Genomic DNA, 17,717 nt, shown 5'->3' with positions numbered 1-17,717 from the left:
CTTTTTGATTCGACTGACTGACTGTTTGAAGGAGCTGAGCAAACCAAAACCGTCTTTTCAAGGTCTACTTTCTAGCTTTGGGCTCCATAAACAAAGGATAACTTCTTTCTCAGAGGGAAGTATCAGCTCTGCCAAGGGCCAATGAAAGCTTTTTTGTCCTCCATTTGCAGAGCATGCTAGATGGATGTTTTTATACTGTTTTGTCTTTGTGATCTTGGAGCAGTCAAAACGCAAGACCATGAAAAAGTCAGTGAAGGAAACTCATCCATGACTTCAGGCAGACAGTGTCCAATCCATCATTTTATTTGTGCTGATCACCTTAAAATAAGTTATCTAGCATGGAAAATTACAGAGTAGACAGCCTTACACGGAACCCAAACCGGCTGCACCATCGTGCATACATTTATTTTGTCCCCCTACACCAAACACGATCACGACACGCAGGTTAAAATATCAAAACAAACTCTGAACCAATGACATTAATTTGGGGACAGGTCGAAAAGCATTAAACATGTATGGCAATTTAGCTAGTTAGCTTGCACTTGCTAGCTAATTTGTCCTGGGATATAAACATTGAGTTGTTATTTTACCTGAAATGCACAAGGTCCTCTACTACGACAATTAATCCACACATAAAATGGCCAACCGAATCATTTCTCTCCTCCATCCAGGCTTTTTCATCTTTGAACTTATATGGTGATCGGCATCTAAACTTTCATAGTATTACCACGACAACCGGCAAAACAGTTCGTCTTTCAATCACACACGTGGGTATAACCAATGAGGAGATGGCACGTGGGTACCTGCTTCTATAAACCAATGAGATGGGAGAGGCAGGACTTCCAGCGCGATCTGCGTCAGAAATAGAAAGGAGTTCTATTTTAGCCCTTGGCATCGCAGACGCTCATTGGCGCACGCGAGCAGTGTGGGTGCAATAATTGAATAACATGGATATCGACGTGTCCGGTCTGGTCAGCATGTTAGGTCTAGTTGTGCGACTTATTGTTAAACAGCTGTTCTGCGGATTGACTGCATGGCTTGTCTTTTCTATCCAATTGAATCTTCATCCCCATGGCATGAAAGTGCAAGTGGAGTGCAAATGATTTCCCAAACCAAATTTTGACATTTTGTCTTAACTGGAGGGTTATATAGCATTTATTGTAGTACAGTGCTCTCATAGTCAACTCGAAACCCCAGAACAGAATTCTTGCATAATAACGTTATTGAATTTAAAATTAGCAGTTTGTGGATTTTTCTAGCTAATTACATGAATGAGGCCAATTCAACTACACTATGCGAGCTCTTCCTGCCTTTTCCCAGACCACTATTGCCCAATATACAGTGTTGGAATTGGTTCCCATTCTCTCAATGACACAAGAGTGTAAAATAAGTTGTAGCTATACCTCTCTTTCTCTATCTGTGTGTTTGCATGCATGTGTGTGTGTGTTGTCCCCAGGACCATGTGTGGTTGACTTGGAGGGGGATGGGCATTTTTTATTTAACTAGACAAGTTAATTAAGAACAAATTCTTATTTACAATGACGGCCAAACCCGGATGACGCTGGGCCAATTGTGCACCGCCCTATGGGACTCCCAATCACGGCCGGTTGTGATACAGCCTGGAATCGAACCAGGGTCTGTAGTGACACCTCTAGCACTGAGATGCAGTACCTTAGACCACTGCGCCACTTGAGTAGGAGTGGGAGGAGGAGGCAAGAGATTGAGGGAGGGGGAGGGAAAGGAGAGAAGAGGTCAGGCTACTTACACACAAAATGCAGTGAAATAGCATTGCAACAAAGTCAATAACAGTCGAGACACAGAAACACAAAGATTGACACCTTAACTCATGTTGTACTTTTGAAATGCACAATAATCCTGATTTATGTAGCCTAACTGAAATAACTGAAAATACGGGGTGAAATGAAAAACTAAGACAAATTTGAGATTTATTGCACATTTTGTTATTGTTTAGATGGAGCATGCTTTTAGCGGGCTAGCAGCTTTTATCAGGCTAGCAGCCAGAGGTGGCCATGCAACCAGGTGACCGACACACTGATGACTTCCAGGAGAATCCTCTCTCCTGAGACAGACAGGAAGTCAGGGGCCAAACCTGCTGCTGATTGGACAGAGAGGAGTCTGGCTGTCTGTCTGAGAACTACAATATTCCTTCCTGTTCAGAATATGATCTATACCGGTGATGACAGACGGAGAGCAAAAAAATCTGACTGAGCAAATTAGAAGAACATTGTTTTTTATTTTTATGGACAACTGATTGCAAAGGACAGAAAAAAGTTTATATTTTTGTCTTCAGATACTAAGTTATTACACTTGTAACAAAGCCTTTCTGCTGAAGCAACCAACCAGGACCTATCTAATCCAAGTAAAAGGATTGCCTTTTACCTGCCCTGTCTGTCTAGTTGATAACCCAATCAATGCAGCCTGATGGGTAAAGGAACAGATCATCAGGACCAATAGGAAACATGTCAGGTAATGACTTTCTGAGAGAGCTAGGGGTCAAAGGGTCAAACTTATAGCTCCCGGTGAATCAGCAACAGCCACCAGCCACCGCTCTACATGGAACATTCCAGATGTCTGTGTGTGTTTGATATTGGATAACCCTTGTGACATTCTGGCTCGTTGTGCATCACGTCTTCATGGTGGAGTTCAAAAAGCCTACATTTTCTCTTGCAGGCACTAAAGGAGAGCCTCTCAAGAGTCCTCTAGGCTCTAGCCATAACTGTCACTGAGTCACCATAACTGTCACTGCAATAGTTATTACTGGCTTTGTCTGCCTTTTCTGAACCGTTTTGAAAAATGTCTCGTCATGCCATGATCAGACAGGTAGTGTGAGGTATTTGCCACCAGCGTTTGATTGTTATAGCTCCCACAATGCAGAACTAGCTTTGTATTCAGGTTTCAGAGACATGGTTGGAAAGATTAAAAAGGCATGATGGGAGGGGTAGGAATATATACTGAACAAAAATATAAGCTCAACATGTAAAGTGTTGGTCCCATGTTTCATGAGCTGAAATAAAAGATCACAGATTTTTTTTCATAACCACAAAAAGCTTATTTTTCTCAAATTGTGTGCACAAATTTGTTTGCATTCCTGTTAGTGAGCATTTTTTCCTTTGCCAGGTGTGGCATATCAAGTAACTGATTAAACAGCATGATCATTACACAGGTGCACCTTGTGCTGAGGACAATAAAAGGCCACTCTAAAATGTGCAGCTTTGTCACACAACTCAATGCCACAGATGTCTCAAGTTTTGAGGGAGCGTCCAATTGGCATGCTGACTGCAGGAATATCCACCAAAGCTGTTGCCAGAGAATTAAATGTTGAATTTCTCCACCATAAGCCACCTCCAACGTTGTTTTAGAGAATGCAGCAGTACGTCCAACCGGCTTCACAACCGCAGACCACCTGTAACCATGTCAGCACAAGACCTCCACATCCGGCTTCTTCACCTGCAGGATCGTCTGAGACCAGCCACCTGGACAACTGATGAAAGTGTGGGTTTGCACAACAAAATAATTTCTGCACATACAGTACTGTCAGAAACCATCTCAGGGAAGCTCATCTGCGTGTTCGTCATCCTCACCAGGGTCTTGACCTGACTGCAGTTCGGCGTCGTAACCGACTTCAGTGGACAAATGCTCACCTTCTATGGCCACTGGCACGCTGGATAAGTGTGCTCTTCATGGATGAATCCCGGTTTCAACTGTACTGGGCAGATGGCAGACGGAGTGTATGGCATCGCGTGGGCCAGCGGATCGCTGATGTCAATTTTGTGAACAGAGTGCCCCACGGTGGCGGTGGGGTTATGGTATGGGCAGGAATAAGCTACGGACAACGAACACAATTGTATTTTATCAATGGCAATTTGAATGCACAGAGACACCATGACGATGACCTGAGGCCCATTGTCGTGCCATTCATCTGCCTCCATCACCTTGTGTGTGTGTGTGTACATATTTTCCTACCTTATCAGGACCGCAATGTCCTGACAAGTCACCAGAATGTCCCGACAAGGTAGAAGAAAAAAAAACATTTTAGAAAAGTCTGGACATTTTTAATGTCCTGAATTTGTTCAAATGCTATTTTAGGTTTAAGGGTTAGGTTTACGGTTAAGGTTAGGTTTAGAGTTAGGGTTAGGTTTAGGGGTTAGGTTTAGGGGTTAAGGTTAGGTTTAGGGGTTAGGGATGGGATGGGAATACATTTTTACTCCACAAAAAGTCCTGAAAAATGCATGACAAGGACAGTGGTGCTCAGTGAAGAAGGAAGGTCAGTTATGTGAACAGAAAGCCCACAATGAATCCACCACTTACTGCTATTAGGGGAAAGACACCTGTGTGTCAGAGGCATTGAGGGCCCATGAAGAGGGCTCATATTTTTGAGGGGGTATGATGAGGTATGATACATTTGCGGTATGTGCATGTGTGTGTGTGTGTGTGTGTGTGTGTGTTGGGGTGTGTGGGTCCCATGTGGCTCAGTGGGTAGAGCATGGCACCACAGGGGACCAGTACGAAGAAGTATGAAAATGTATGCACTCACTACTGTAAGTCGCTCTGGATAAGAGCGTATGCTACATGATTAAAATGCAAATGAAATAAAGTGCCAGTGCGTGTGTGTAAGTGTGTGCATGCGCACTTGTGTGTCAGGGGACAAGGCAGCCATGATGTTATAGATGATATAGATCATCAGTGGACTTCAATAGATGCAGCCTTTCAGAATGTCTCACTCTCTCTTAAGGCTTAAGGCCAGCTGGTTTTGTAGGTGAACAGATATTCCACTGACCATGTGTATCCATTTCCACACAAAGGGAAGAGAAACGCCTCCACATTGACACAAGGCCCGATGGAATGTGTGGATAACTCGAATGGGACCATCACATTTGCAACTTTTCCCCTCCCAACAGGCCAAAACAGCAGTTACATCGCGAATAATGAGAGGAAGAGGGAAGAGGGAGCAGAAGAGAACAGGGCCGGTCACATTGAGCGTTTTTAGATTGACACTACTCGCCTCGCCCATATCATCTCAGCCCTCGCTAGTCGGGATGCGAGAACGCTACATGTAAATGTTTTTATTTAAAATTAGGAAAACGAGCGGTATGCTATTGCAAAGGGGGAAACGTACGTAAATTATCTCAATATTCAAACCTTTTCAGGGGCTCCCCACTACGTACACTGGCTATGACAGACAGAAACACAGTGGTCGGTGGTCCAAAGTAAAAACTCGCTCTGAGCAAACAATGAATCACCCTTCTTCTTTCTCAATATTTGATCAATGCGCACATTGCCTGCTGCTTTTCTGGACTAGGAGCAGCCAGTGACCGGTGTGTCAGTCGGTCTGCTGTGAAGAGCCGCACATTTCAGCACTTTTAACAAGTGGGATTTTATTGTATGAAAAAAAATCCCCCTGTGGGCTGAACGCCCTGCATCTGACAGTTTTGGATTGGAACCGTTACATTTTATGCATTTATGAGTAGATCATCCCGCATCATGGATCGTTACATAGGAGCCTATAGTATCTATGATTTCCCTGCGATTTTTGCCACAGTGCTTTTTGCACTTTCATTTGTAGGCTTACTTCGTCATTTCTCCCATCCTGTTCCTCCTGCAAAAGATCAGGGAGATGCTGCGTAGCCTATCACAAAAAACAGCCTGCAGACGGTACTGCAGGGGGGGATGTGCATATCCCGTCCTGTGCATCCATCCGCATCTCCAACAACCGTACCCCCCCCCCCCCCCCCCCCCCCCCACACACACACACACAGACACACACACTCTCTCAACGATTAAACCCTGCAATAAATCCACTTAATGCCAAAGAGCCATGATAGATAAGGGCAGTTCAATTGACTTACCAGTCAGTGGACGAGGTCTCGTTGATAACATCCTGGTAGGCTGTTAGAAGGGCCAGTCTGTTCTTGCCGAGATTCACAGCCATGTTGCTGTCTCTGCAATCATCCAGACCGGTGTAATACTGTAATGGAAGTAAAGGAGAGTATAGAGAGAGAGGGGGAGAGAGACACTGCGGAGTAGAAAGTGAGAGGGGGAGAGATTCTGAGTGGAGGAACAAAGAAAGTGCAGCGCTACAGCCCCACAAACTGCGTGGTCCTAGTGCGAAAAATTCACAGGCCTCTTAAGAACACTGCTGGGTCCTAGCGCCTTATAGAACGTCACCGTCAGCAGTCAGCACTAAACATGGAATGACTCGTCAAACCAGCACCTGACAAAGACCAGGGAGATTAAAAATAATTTATTTAGAATTTATTTCGTCTGTACTGTATGCAGATTGGGCAGAGATAGAACAGTTTTGTTGCCTGATAATTGGGATAAAGATCATAGAGCCCAGTTTGGGTCTACAGTGTATTTTTGAGTATAGAGTAAGAATAAGTTACTCAGGCTAAGGTCAGTTTTGTTATTTTTTTCTCCTTATGGTTATAGTTACAGTATGGGAAGGGCAAACTTATCCTGAATCTGTGCCTACAGCAGACCCAACTCCTACCCAAACAGTGTTGGATGGAGCCTCAGGGGCAGCCTCAGTGCTGTGCACCCAGGCTTCATTGGCTCAACACCCACATACACTATATATACAAAAGTACGTGTACACCCCTTCAAATTAGTGGATTCGGTTATTTCAGCCACACCCGTTGCTGACAGGTGTATAAAATCGAGCACACAGCCATTCAATCTCCATAGACACACATTGGCAGTAGAATGGCCTTACTAAAGAGCTCCTTGACTTTCAACGTGGCACCGTCATAGGATGCCGCCTTTCCAATAAGTCAGTTTGTCAAATTTCTGACCTGTTAGAGCTGCTCCGGTCAACTGTAAGTGCTGTTATTGTGAAGTGGAAACATCTAGGAGCAACAACGGCACAGCCACGAAGTGGTAGGCCACACAAGCTCCAAACTGCCTCTGGAAGCAAGGTCAGCACAATAACTGTTTGTCAGGAGCTTAATGAAATGGGTTTCCATGGCTGAGCAGCCACACACAAGCCTAAGATCACCATGCGCAATTCCAAGCGTCGGCTGGAGTGGTGTAAATCTCGACGCCATTGGCAGCATGCTTCACCATCTGGCAGGCTGACAGACGAATCTGGGTTTGGAGGATGCCAGGAGAGCGCTACCTGCCCGAATGCATAGTGCCAAGTGTAACGTTTGGTGGAGGAGGAATAATGGTCTGGGGCTGTTTTTCATGGTTTGGGCTAGGCCCCTTAGTTCCAATGAATGGAAATCTTAACGCTACAGCATACAATGACATTCTAGACAATTCTGTGCTTCCAACTTTGCGAGCCAGGCCTAATCGCCCAACATCAGTGCCCAACCTCACTAATCCTCTTGTGGCTGAATGGAAGCAAGTACCTGCAGAAATGTTCCAACATCTAGTGGAAAGCCTTCCCAGAAGAGTGGAGGCTGTTATAGCTGCGAAGGGGGGACCAACTCCATATTAATAGCCATGATTTTGGAATGAGATGTTCGACGAGCAGGTGTCCACATACCTTTGGTCATGTAGTGTACGTCTGCCAGCCCTACCATTTCCAGGGAACTGTCACTCAGAACACAACACGAGACAGGCCATGTTTCTAGCATCCATGAGAGAAAGTGCTATGGATAGTGCCACTTTACATTACAGCATAAACTAAACTGGTAATAACATGGTAATAGAATGTCTCTTGTGTACATTTAAGGTTTCATAATGCTTTATTTTCAGGAGGGGGAAGAGCAGTAATCCTTCATCAGTCTAACTGACACAAATCACAGCATGCCACTAATGTAGAAATATATATATGAGTGTCAATCATTCCCCCCAACACACACACACAATACACACCTCTACACTTACATATGCTCTTATTCTCTTTATCCAACAATATTCCATCTCCACATCAATGACCCCCCCACACTCACCCCTCCTTCCTTGCTGTCTCATCCAATGAGGATCTGTGTTTGGCCCAGAGCAGCCCTCCTCCCTGTTAAGTGGGTTAACATTAATTATTCTCCTCATCCATCCGGTCTTCAGCGTCTCCTGCAGATGGCTAAGGTACCAATTAATTTCACTGGTGATGGTGATTGTTCTCAGGGAAGACATCTGTCCAGCAAAGAATGGGCTGGGATCCAATGTCCAGGATTCTCCAGCAGTGGCATGCATACATGGGGGGTGGGTGTGTGTTTGTTTGGGTGGGTGGGGTGGAATCGTGGTATGTGTGTGTGTTGGCTTCAGTGCCCAAAACTCACACCCTGTCTTAAACGGAGCAGCAGGGGATTGAGCCAGTAGCTCCATATAGGACTCTGACACCAGGCTCTCAGTCTTTCAGTGGCCAAATTACTCTACTGGGGCTGAAGGGAGGAGAATACAGCAGCTTTTGCATCAAGCTCAAACTGAATTACACAACACAAACTAGTTCCTATAATCTGTCAGTAGGGTCGAAAGTAGACAAAAACACCATAGCATTAGAATGAGGAATTAGAATTAATTTCTCGTATTTGAACAAAGTAACATGATTTCTTAGTCATTCAGAGTACTTTCAAACTGGGCTGGAGAAACAGAGGGAGACAGAGGACAATGAGCAGCTTGTTCTGAGTTCATAAAAGAGTAGTATTGATTTATTGATCTGGTTCTATTTTAGGAAGTCTGTGGGGTGAAGGGGAGTGAAGGCAGGTGGACAAAGACAAAAGGCTTTCGTTCCAACTCACATCTTCACTCTAGTACTCTGGTCCCAGAACTGCACTACTCAGAATGGGGCTGCAATGGACAGCTGGTGTTTTACAGGCTCCGCCTCTCCCCTCCATTCTATTGGCGAACATACAATCACTGGAGAACAAACTGAACGAGCTCCATTCGAGACTATCCTATCAATGGGACCTGAAGAACTGTAATATCCTATGTTTCTCGGAGTCATATCTGAACAAGGACATGGATAATATACATCTAGCTGGTTTTTCTATGCAGCGGCAGGATCGAACAGCGGCCTCGGGTAAGCTCAAGGGGGAGGTGTGTGTCTCTTTGTTAACAACAGCTGGTGTGGGATCTCTAATATTAAGGAAGTCTCAAGGTTCTGCTCGTAAGAATTAGAATACCTCATGATAAGCCGTAGACCATACTATTTACCAAGAGTTTATCTATATTTTTCGTAGCTTTCCATTTACCACTCCAAACCGATGCTGGCACTAAGACCGCACTCAACGAGCTGTATAGGGTCATAAGCAACAAGAAAATGCTCATCCAGAGGCGGCGCTCCTAGTGGCCGGTGATTTTAAATGCAGGGAAACTGAAATCCATTTAATCTAATTTCTACCAGCATGTCACCTGTGCAACTAGAGGAGGCAAAACTCTAGATCACCTTTACTCTACACACAGAGACACATAAGAAGCTCTCCCTCGGCATCCATTTGTCAAACCAGAATTCTACCAGAATTCTATTCTATCCCCCGATTCCTGCTTACAAGCAAAAACTCTAACAGAAAGTACCAGTGACGCGCTCAATACAAAAGTGGTCCAATGAAGCGGATGCTAGACTACAGGACTGTTTCGCTAGAACAGACTGGAATATTTTCCGGGATTCATCCGATGGCGTTGAGGTCACCGGCTTTCCTAATAAGTGCATTAACGACGTCGTCCCCACAGTGACCATACGTATACAGTACCAGTCAAAAGGGTTTTTCTTTATTTTTACTATTTTCTACATTGTAGAGTAATAGTGAATATATCAAAACTATGAAATAACACTCATGGAATCATGTAGTAACCAAAAAAGGGTTAAACAAATCAAAATATGTTTGAGATTCTTCAAAGTAGCCACCCTTTACCTTGATGACAGCTTAGTACACTCTTGGCATTCTCTCAACCAGCTTCATGAGGAATGCTTTTCCAACAATCTTGAAGGAGTTCCCACATATGCTGAGCATTTGTTGGCTTTTCATAGTTTTGATGTCTTCACTATTATTCTACAATGTAGAAAATAGTAGAAGTAATGAAAAACCCTGGAATGAGTAGGTGTGTCCAAACTTTTGACTGGTACTGTTTCTCCCAACCAGAAGCCATGGATTAGAGGCAACATCGGCACTGAGCTAAAGGCTAGAGCTGCCGCTTTTAAGAAACGGGACACTAATCTGGACGATTATAAGAAATCCCGCTAAGACCCCCGACGAGCCATCAAACAGCTAAAGCGTCAATACAGGACTAAGATCGAATCCTACTACGCCGGCTCTGACGCTCGTCGGATGTGGCAGGGCTTGCAAACTATCACGGATTACAAAGGGAAACCTAGCCACAAGCTGCCTCAGTGACGTGAACCTGCTGGATGAGCTAAATGCCATCTATGTTCGCTTCGAGACAAGCAACACTGAACCATGCATGAGAGCACCAGCTGTTCCGGGCAGCTGTGTCATCACGCTTTCTGTAGCCATTGTAAGACATTTAAACAGGTTACCTTTCACAAGGCCGCAGGGCCAGACGGATTACCAGGATGCGTACTCAAAGCATGCGCTGACCAGGTGGTTAGTGCCTTCAGTGACATTTTCAATCTCTCCCTGACCCAGTCTGTAATATTTACAAGCAGGACCACCATAGTCCCTTTGCCCAAGAACACTAAGGTAACCTGTCTAAATGACTATCGCCCAGTAGCACTCACATCTGTAGCCATGAAATGCTTTGAAAGGCTGGCCGTGGCTCACATCCACACCATCATCCTAGAAACCCTGGACCCACTCCAATTTGCATACCGCATCAACAGATCCACAGATGACACAATCTCTATTGCACTCCACACTGCCCTTTCCCACCTGGACTAGAGGAACACCTGTGAGAATGCTGTTCATTGACAACAGCTCTGCGCTCAACACGATAGTGCCCTCCAAGCTCATCACTAAGCTAAGGACCCTGGGACTAACACCTCCCTTTGCAACTTGATCCTGGACTTCCTAACTTCAGATGGTGAGGGTAGGCAACAATACATCCGCAACACTGACCCTCAACACGGGGGCCCCTCAGGGGTGCGTACTTAGTCCACTCCTGTACTCCCTGTTCACCCACGACTGCGTGGCCGCACACGACTTCAACACCATCATTAAGTTTGCTGACGACACGATGGTGGTAGGCCTGATCACCAACGACGAGACAGCCTATAGGGAGGAGGTCAGAGACCTGGCCATTTGGTGCAAGGACAACAACCTCTCCCTCAACGTCAGCAAGACAAATGAGCTGATCGTGGACTACAGAAAACTGAGGGCAAAGCATGCCCCCATTCATATCGACTGGGCTGTAGTGGAGTGGGTTGAAAGCTTTGTTCCTCTGTGTCCACATCACTAAGGATCTATCATGGTCCACACACACCAACTCAGTCGTGAAGAGGGCACGACAATGCCTCTTCCCCATTAGGAGGCTGAAAAAATTTGGCATGGGCCCTCAGATCCTCAACAAGTTCTACAGCTGCACCATTGAGAGCATCTTGACTGGCTGCATCAACACTTGGTATGGCAACTGCATGGCATCTGACCACAAGGGGCTACAGAGGGTAGTGCATAGTGCCCAGTACATCATTGGGGCCAAGACTCCATCCACCCAAGTCATAGACTGTTCTCTCTGCTACCGCATGGCAAGCGGTACCGGAGCGCCAAGTCTAGGTCCAAAAGGCTCCTTAACAGCTTCTACCCCAAAGCCATAAGACTGCTATACAGTTAATCAAATGGCTACCCGGACTATTTGCATCGACCCAGTTTATTATCTATGCATAGTCACCTCTTACCTCTATCTACCGGTACCCCCTGTATATAGCCTCGCTATTGTTATTTTATTGTGTTCTTTTTATTGTATTTTTTAATTTAAGTCTGGAATCAACAGGACCCTGAACAGCTTCTACCCCCAAGCCATAAGACTGCTAAATACACTGAATACGTACTGCCAAATTCTCAAAAACCAAGTTGGAGACGACATATGGTAGAGAAATGATCATTCAAATGTCTGGCAACAGCTCTGGTGGACATTCCTGCAGTCTGTAACGGATTTCCTCTTCGTCTGAGGAGGAGTAGCAAGGATCGGACCAATGTGCAGCATGGTAAGTGTCCATAATGAGATATTTAATAACTCAACAGAACACTGAATAAAATAACAAAAGTACAAACAAACAACCGAAACAGTCCCGTATGGTACTAACACAGGAAACAACAACCCACAAAACACAATAGAAAACAGGCTACCTAAATATGGCTCCCAATCAGAGACAACGACTGACACCTGCCTCTGATTGAGAACCATACTAGGCCAAACACATAGAAATATAACAACAGAACAAAACATAGAAAAACAACATAGAATGCCCACCCCAACTCACGCCCTGACCAACTAAAATAAAGACATAAAAAAGGAACTAAGGTCAGAACGTGACACAGTCAGCATGCCAATTGCACACTCCCTCAAAATGAGACATCTGTGGCATTGGGTTGTGTGATAAAACTGCACATTTTAGTGGCCTTTTAATGTCCTTATCACAAGGTGCACTTGTGTAATGATCATGCTGTTTAATCAGCTTCTTCATATGACACACCTGTCAGGATTATCTTGGTAAAGGAGAAATGCTCACTAACAGGGATGTAAACAAATTTGTGCACAACGTTTTTGAGAAATAAGCTTTTTGTGCGAATGGAACATTTCTGGGATCGTTTATTTCAGCTCATGAAACATGGGACCAACACTTTACATGTTGTGTTTATATTTTTGTTCAGTATAGTTAGTCAAATTGCTACCTGGATTATCTGCATTGACCCTTTTTGCACAACTTTGTTGACTCATCACATAAACAGTTGCAACAGTGTATCTATCCTGTTGCCTCGTCACTTTATTCCTAGTTATATGTAAATATCTACCTCAATCACCTCGTACCCCTGCACATCGACTCAGTACTGGTACCCAATGTCTATAGCCAAGTTATCGTTACTCATTATGTATTTCTTTATTTCTGCATTGTTGGTAAGGGCCCGTAAGTAAGCATTTCACAGAGTTTGCACCTGTTGTTTACAAAGCATGTGACAAATAAAATGTGATTTATTTATGCTTTAGCCAACTTCTCTGTCTATGAGGGATGAGGACCACATCCTTGGAAAGGACACATACGCAGGCATGCACAAACGGCTGTATCCTATCTCTGAGTTAGCCTCACATCTGACTGTGTTCGTTTCCAAAAGGAAAACAATTGTGTGGTGTCCTAAAGTCTTACTCAGACACAGGCCCCCTGAACACGCACTCTCTTTCTGCTGCCATGGGGAACAGACAGATGGTTGATGTGCTGAAAAACAAAACACACCAAATAAGCACTTAAGGGCCATTGTTGCAACCCCTGGAGAAAAAACAAAACACTTCATTTTAGTGAGACATTCATTCTTCTGTGCTTTATTTTTCACATAATGAACAAAGACTAACATCAAAAGGAGAGGATAAAAGGCTAACTTTTTGTGAGTTCATTTGACACACTCTTTTTAGAGGGAGGCAAGGTGCTCTGATCTTAAGTGGGTTCAAGGTGCAAGAGTTAACATGTAAATCTCACACTACCTCTTAACGCACTTAATAAAGCATTTAGTGTTTACTTTAGTCAACACAACCTTGGTCAAGTGTGGAGGAAATACGTGCGGTTTGAGTGTCTCACTCTGAGACAAGGCGGCCAGACTTACAGAAAAAATATTTATGACTCCCAAAGGGTTAACTTCTTGCTGTGCAGAAAAAAATACTATCCACATACCAGACCAGTGAAGCCTGGACCCATGGAGAGCTTTTTAAGTTGGAAAACAGAATCGGACCACCGATAGCAGCTGAATGACAGGAATTTCAGTACTTTACAAAAGCGTGTCCAAAAATGCAGGTCAACCAGGCTCTCTGCATGCAATCCCGGTCACAGAAAGAAAGACAAAGTGTGACCCCAGTCCATGACATGGCTAAACAGACAATAACACATCTCTGCCCCGACCTGAACCAGTTACCTCTTCACTGAGCGGCGACCAGCACAACAAAGCAATGTTCTGGTGGCTTCTGGAATGTGTTAATTTCCTCTTTGGTGTGATTGTTCAACTAATTGTCAGGCCTGGCTAAAGCATTGAATACAGGAGCTGCTTCCATCAACAAGAAACCAGTGTGTTTGATATGTAAAAGTATGTAAGTATTTGTGTGCTTGTGGGATATTGAATGAATTCACAGGGGTGGATGAACAATACAATAAAGCAAGACTAGGCTACTGAAAGCACATTTTATATGTTTAATAAGATTGACTTGTCCCCCAAACACACATCCATTTATCTGGAAGGTCTCAGTAAATGGTTTGTGATTCCTGACACATGTAGGCCTAGCAGTTACCATAACACTTTCTCAAATTATAGCTGAAGGTCGGCATTTTGACACATGCCCAAGTGCATGGCCCACTGAAGCTCATATCTATTCAAGATCTCTGGGCTGTTAAATGATGGAATGTATCTGCACGGATCTGTTTAGCTCTGAAGCAAACTCAGCACTTACTTCTGTAGGCTAGCGTAGAGTATCCTTCCTCCCCTTTAGAACTGTAGAATGCCTTGCCAGGCCTGTCATAGGACAGTGCTGGTGTTTTGTCTCCATCTAGTAGTCATTTTAGGAAACTGCAGGTCTCTATACATCATGCCCCGTGAAAGAGACTTTTATTTTATTTTTATTTCACCTTTATTTAACCAGGTAGGCAAGTTGAGAACAAGTTCTCATTTACAACTGCGACCTGGCCAAGATAAAGCATAGCAGTGTGAACAGACAACAACACAGAGTTACACATGGAGTAAACAATAAACAAGTCAATAACACAGTAGGAAAAAACCCAAAATGAGTCTATATACATTGTGTGCAAAAGGCATGAGGTAGGCAATAAATAGGCCATAGGAGCGAATAATTACAATTTAGCAGATTAACACTGGAGTGATAAATCATCAGATGATCATGAGCAAGTAGAGATACTGGTGTGCAAAAGAGCAGAAAAATAAATAAATAAAAACAGTAAGGGGATGAGGTAGGTAAATTGGGTGGGTTGTTTACAGATGGACTATGTACAGCTGCAGCGATCGGTTAGCTGCTCAGATAGCAGATGTTTAAAGTTGGTGAGGGAAATAAAAGTCTCCAACTTCAGCGATTTTTGCAATTCGTTCCAGTCACAGGCAGCAGAGAACTGGAAGGACAGGCGGCCAAATGAGGTGTTGGCTTTTGGGATGATCAGTGAGATATACCTGCTGGAGCGCGTGCTACGGGTGGGTGTTGATATCGTGACCAGTGAACTGAGATAAGGCGGAGCTTTACCTAGCATGGACTTATAGATGACCTGGAGCCAGTGGGTCTGGCAACGAATATGTAGCGAGGGCCAGCCGACTAGAGCATACAGGTCGCAGTGGTGGGTGGTATAAGGTGTTTTAGTAACAAAACGGATGGCACTATGATAAACTGCATCTAGTTTGCTGAGTAGAGTATTGGAAGCTATTTTGTAGATGACATCGCTGAAGTCGAGGATCGGTAGGATAGTCAGTTTTACTCGGGTGAGTTTGGCGGCGTGAGTGAAGGAGGCTTTGTTGCGAAATAGAAAGCCGATTCTTGATTTGATTTTGGATTGGAGATGTTTAATATGAGTCTGGAAGGAGAGTTTACAGTCTAGCCAGACACCTAGGTATTTATAGATGTCCACATATTCTAGGTCGGAACCATCCAGGGTGGTGATGCTATTCGGGCGGGCGGGTGCAGGCAGCGAACGGTTGAAAAGCATGCATTTGGTTTTACTAGCGTTTAAGAGCAGTTGGAGGCCACGGAAGGAGTGCTGTATGGCATTGAAGCTCGTTTGGAGGTTAGATAGCACAGTGTCCAAGGAAGGGCCAGAAGTATACAGAATGGTGTCGTCTGCGTAGAGGTGGATCATCGAATCGCCCGCAGCAAGAGCAACATCATTGATATATACAGAGAAAAGAGTCGGCCCGAGAATTGAACCCTGTGGTACCCCCATAGAGACTGCCAGAGGACCGGACAACATGCCTTCCGATTTGACATACTGAACTCTGTCTGCAAAGTAGTTGGTGAACCAGGCAAGGCAGTCATCAGAAAAACCGAGGCTACTGAGTCTGCCGATAAGAATATGGTGATTGACAGAGTCGAAAGCCTTGGCCAGGTCGATGAAGACGGCTGCACAGTACTGTCTTTTATCAATGGCGGTTATGATATCGTTTAGTACCTTGAGCGTGGCTGAGGTGCACCCGTGACCGGCTCGGAAACCGGATTGCACAGCGGAGAAGGTACGATGGGATTCGAGATGGTCAGTGATCTGTTTATTAACTTGGCTTTCGAAGACCTTAGATAGGCAGGGCAGGATGGATATAGGTCTGTAACAGTTTGGATCCAGGGTGTCTCCCCCTTTGAAGAGGGGGATGACCGCGGCAGCTTTCCAATCCTTGGGGATCTCAGACGATATGAAAGACAGGTTGAACAGGCTGGTAATAGGGGTTGCGACAATGGCGGCGGATAGTTTCAGAAATAGAGGGTCTAGATTGTCAAGCCCAGCTGATTTGTATGGGTCCAGGTTTTGCAGCTCTTTCAGGACATCTGCTATCTGGATTTGGGTAAAGGAGAAGCTGGGGACGCTTGGGCGAGTAGCTGCGGGGGGGGGAGGAGCTGTTGGCCGAGGTTGGAGTAGCCAGGTGGAAGGCATGGCCAGCCATTGAGAAATGCTTGTTGAAGTTTTCGATTATCATGGATTTATCGGTGGTGACCGTGTTACCTAGCTTCAGTGCAGTGGGCAGCTGGGAGGAAGTGCTCTTGTTCTCCATGGACTTTACAGTGTCCCAGAACTTTTTGGAGTTAGAGCTACAGGATGCAAATTTCTGCTTGAAAAAGCTAGCCTTTGCTTTCCTGACTGACTGCGTGTATTGGTTCCTGTCTTCCCTGAACAGTTGCATATCGCGGGGACTATTCGATGCTATTGCAGTCCGCCACAGGATGTTTTTTTGCTGGTCGAGGGCAGTCAGGTCTGGAGTGAACCAAGGGCTATATCTGTTCTTAGTTCTGCGTTTTTTGAACGGGGCATGCTTATCTAAGATGGTGAGGAAGTTAATATCCTTCCAGGGTACCCGGGCCAGGTCAATTAGAAAGGCCTGCTCGCAGAAGTGTTTTAGGGAGCGTTTGACAGTGATGAGGGGTGGTCGTTTGACCGCGGACCTGTAGCGGATACAGGCAATGAGGCAGTGGATCTTGATTGAAGACAGAAGAGGTGTATTTGGAGGGCAAGTTGGTCAGGATAATGTCTATGAGGGTGCCCGTGTTTACGGATTTAGGGTTGTACCTGGTGGGTTCCTTGATGATTTGTGTGAGATTGAGGGCATCTAGCTTAGATTGTAGGACTGCCGGGGTATTGAGCATATCCCAGTTTAGGTCACCTAGCAGAACAAACTCTGAAGCTAGATGGGGGGGTGATCAATTCACAAATGGTGTCCAGGGCACAGCTGGGAGCTGAGGGGGGGTCGGTAGCAGGCGGCAACAGTGAGAGACTTATTTCTGGAGAGATTCATTTTTTAAATTAGAAGTTCCAACTGTTTGGGAATGGACCTGGAAAGTATGACATTACTTTGCAGGCTATCTCTGCAGTAGATTGCAACTCCTCCCCCTTTGGCAATTCTATCTTGACGGAAAATGTTATAGTTGGGTATGGAAATCTCAGAATTTTTGGTGGCCTTCCT

General features: G+C 44.9%; 1 protein-coding gene across 3 annotated transcripts in view; it reads right to left on the bottom strand.

Moving 5' to 3' along the window:
• LOC120057036 (drebrin-like) overlaps positions 1-6,078 on the bottom strand; it is a 124,533-nt gene extending 118,455 nt beyond the window's left edge. For all 3 annotated transcript variants that reach the window (XM_039005405.1, XM_039005407.1, XM_039005406.1), the window contains exon 1: positions 5,868-6,078. In XM_039005405.1, coding sequence (XP_038861333.1) covers positions 5,868-5,950 — 83 coding nt within the window. In that variant the 5' untranslated portion in view covers positions 5,951-6,078. The remainder of the gene's footprint in view (positions 1-5,867) is intronic.
• Between the last annotated feature and the right edge of the window lie 11,639 nt (positions 6,079-17,717).

The sequence above is a fragment of the Salvelinus namaycush genome, chromosome 12 (assembly GCF_016432855.1).
Source record: "Salvelinus namaycush isolate Seneca chromosome 12, SaNama_1.0, whole genome shotgun sequence".
Taxonomy (NCBI): Eukaryota; Metazoa; Chordata; class Actinopteri; order Salmoniformes; family Salmonidae; genus Salvelinus; species Salvelinus namaycush.
The sequence above is the reverse complement of the archived record's forward strand: the minus strand, read 5'-3'. Positions and strand labels throughout refer to the sequence as shown.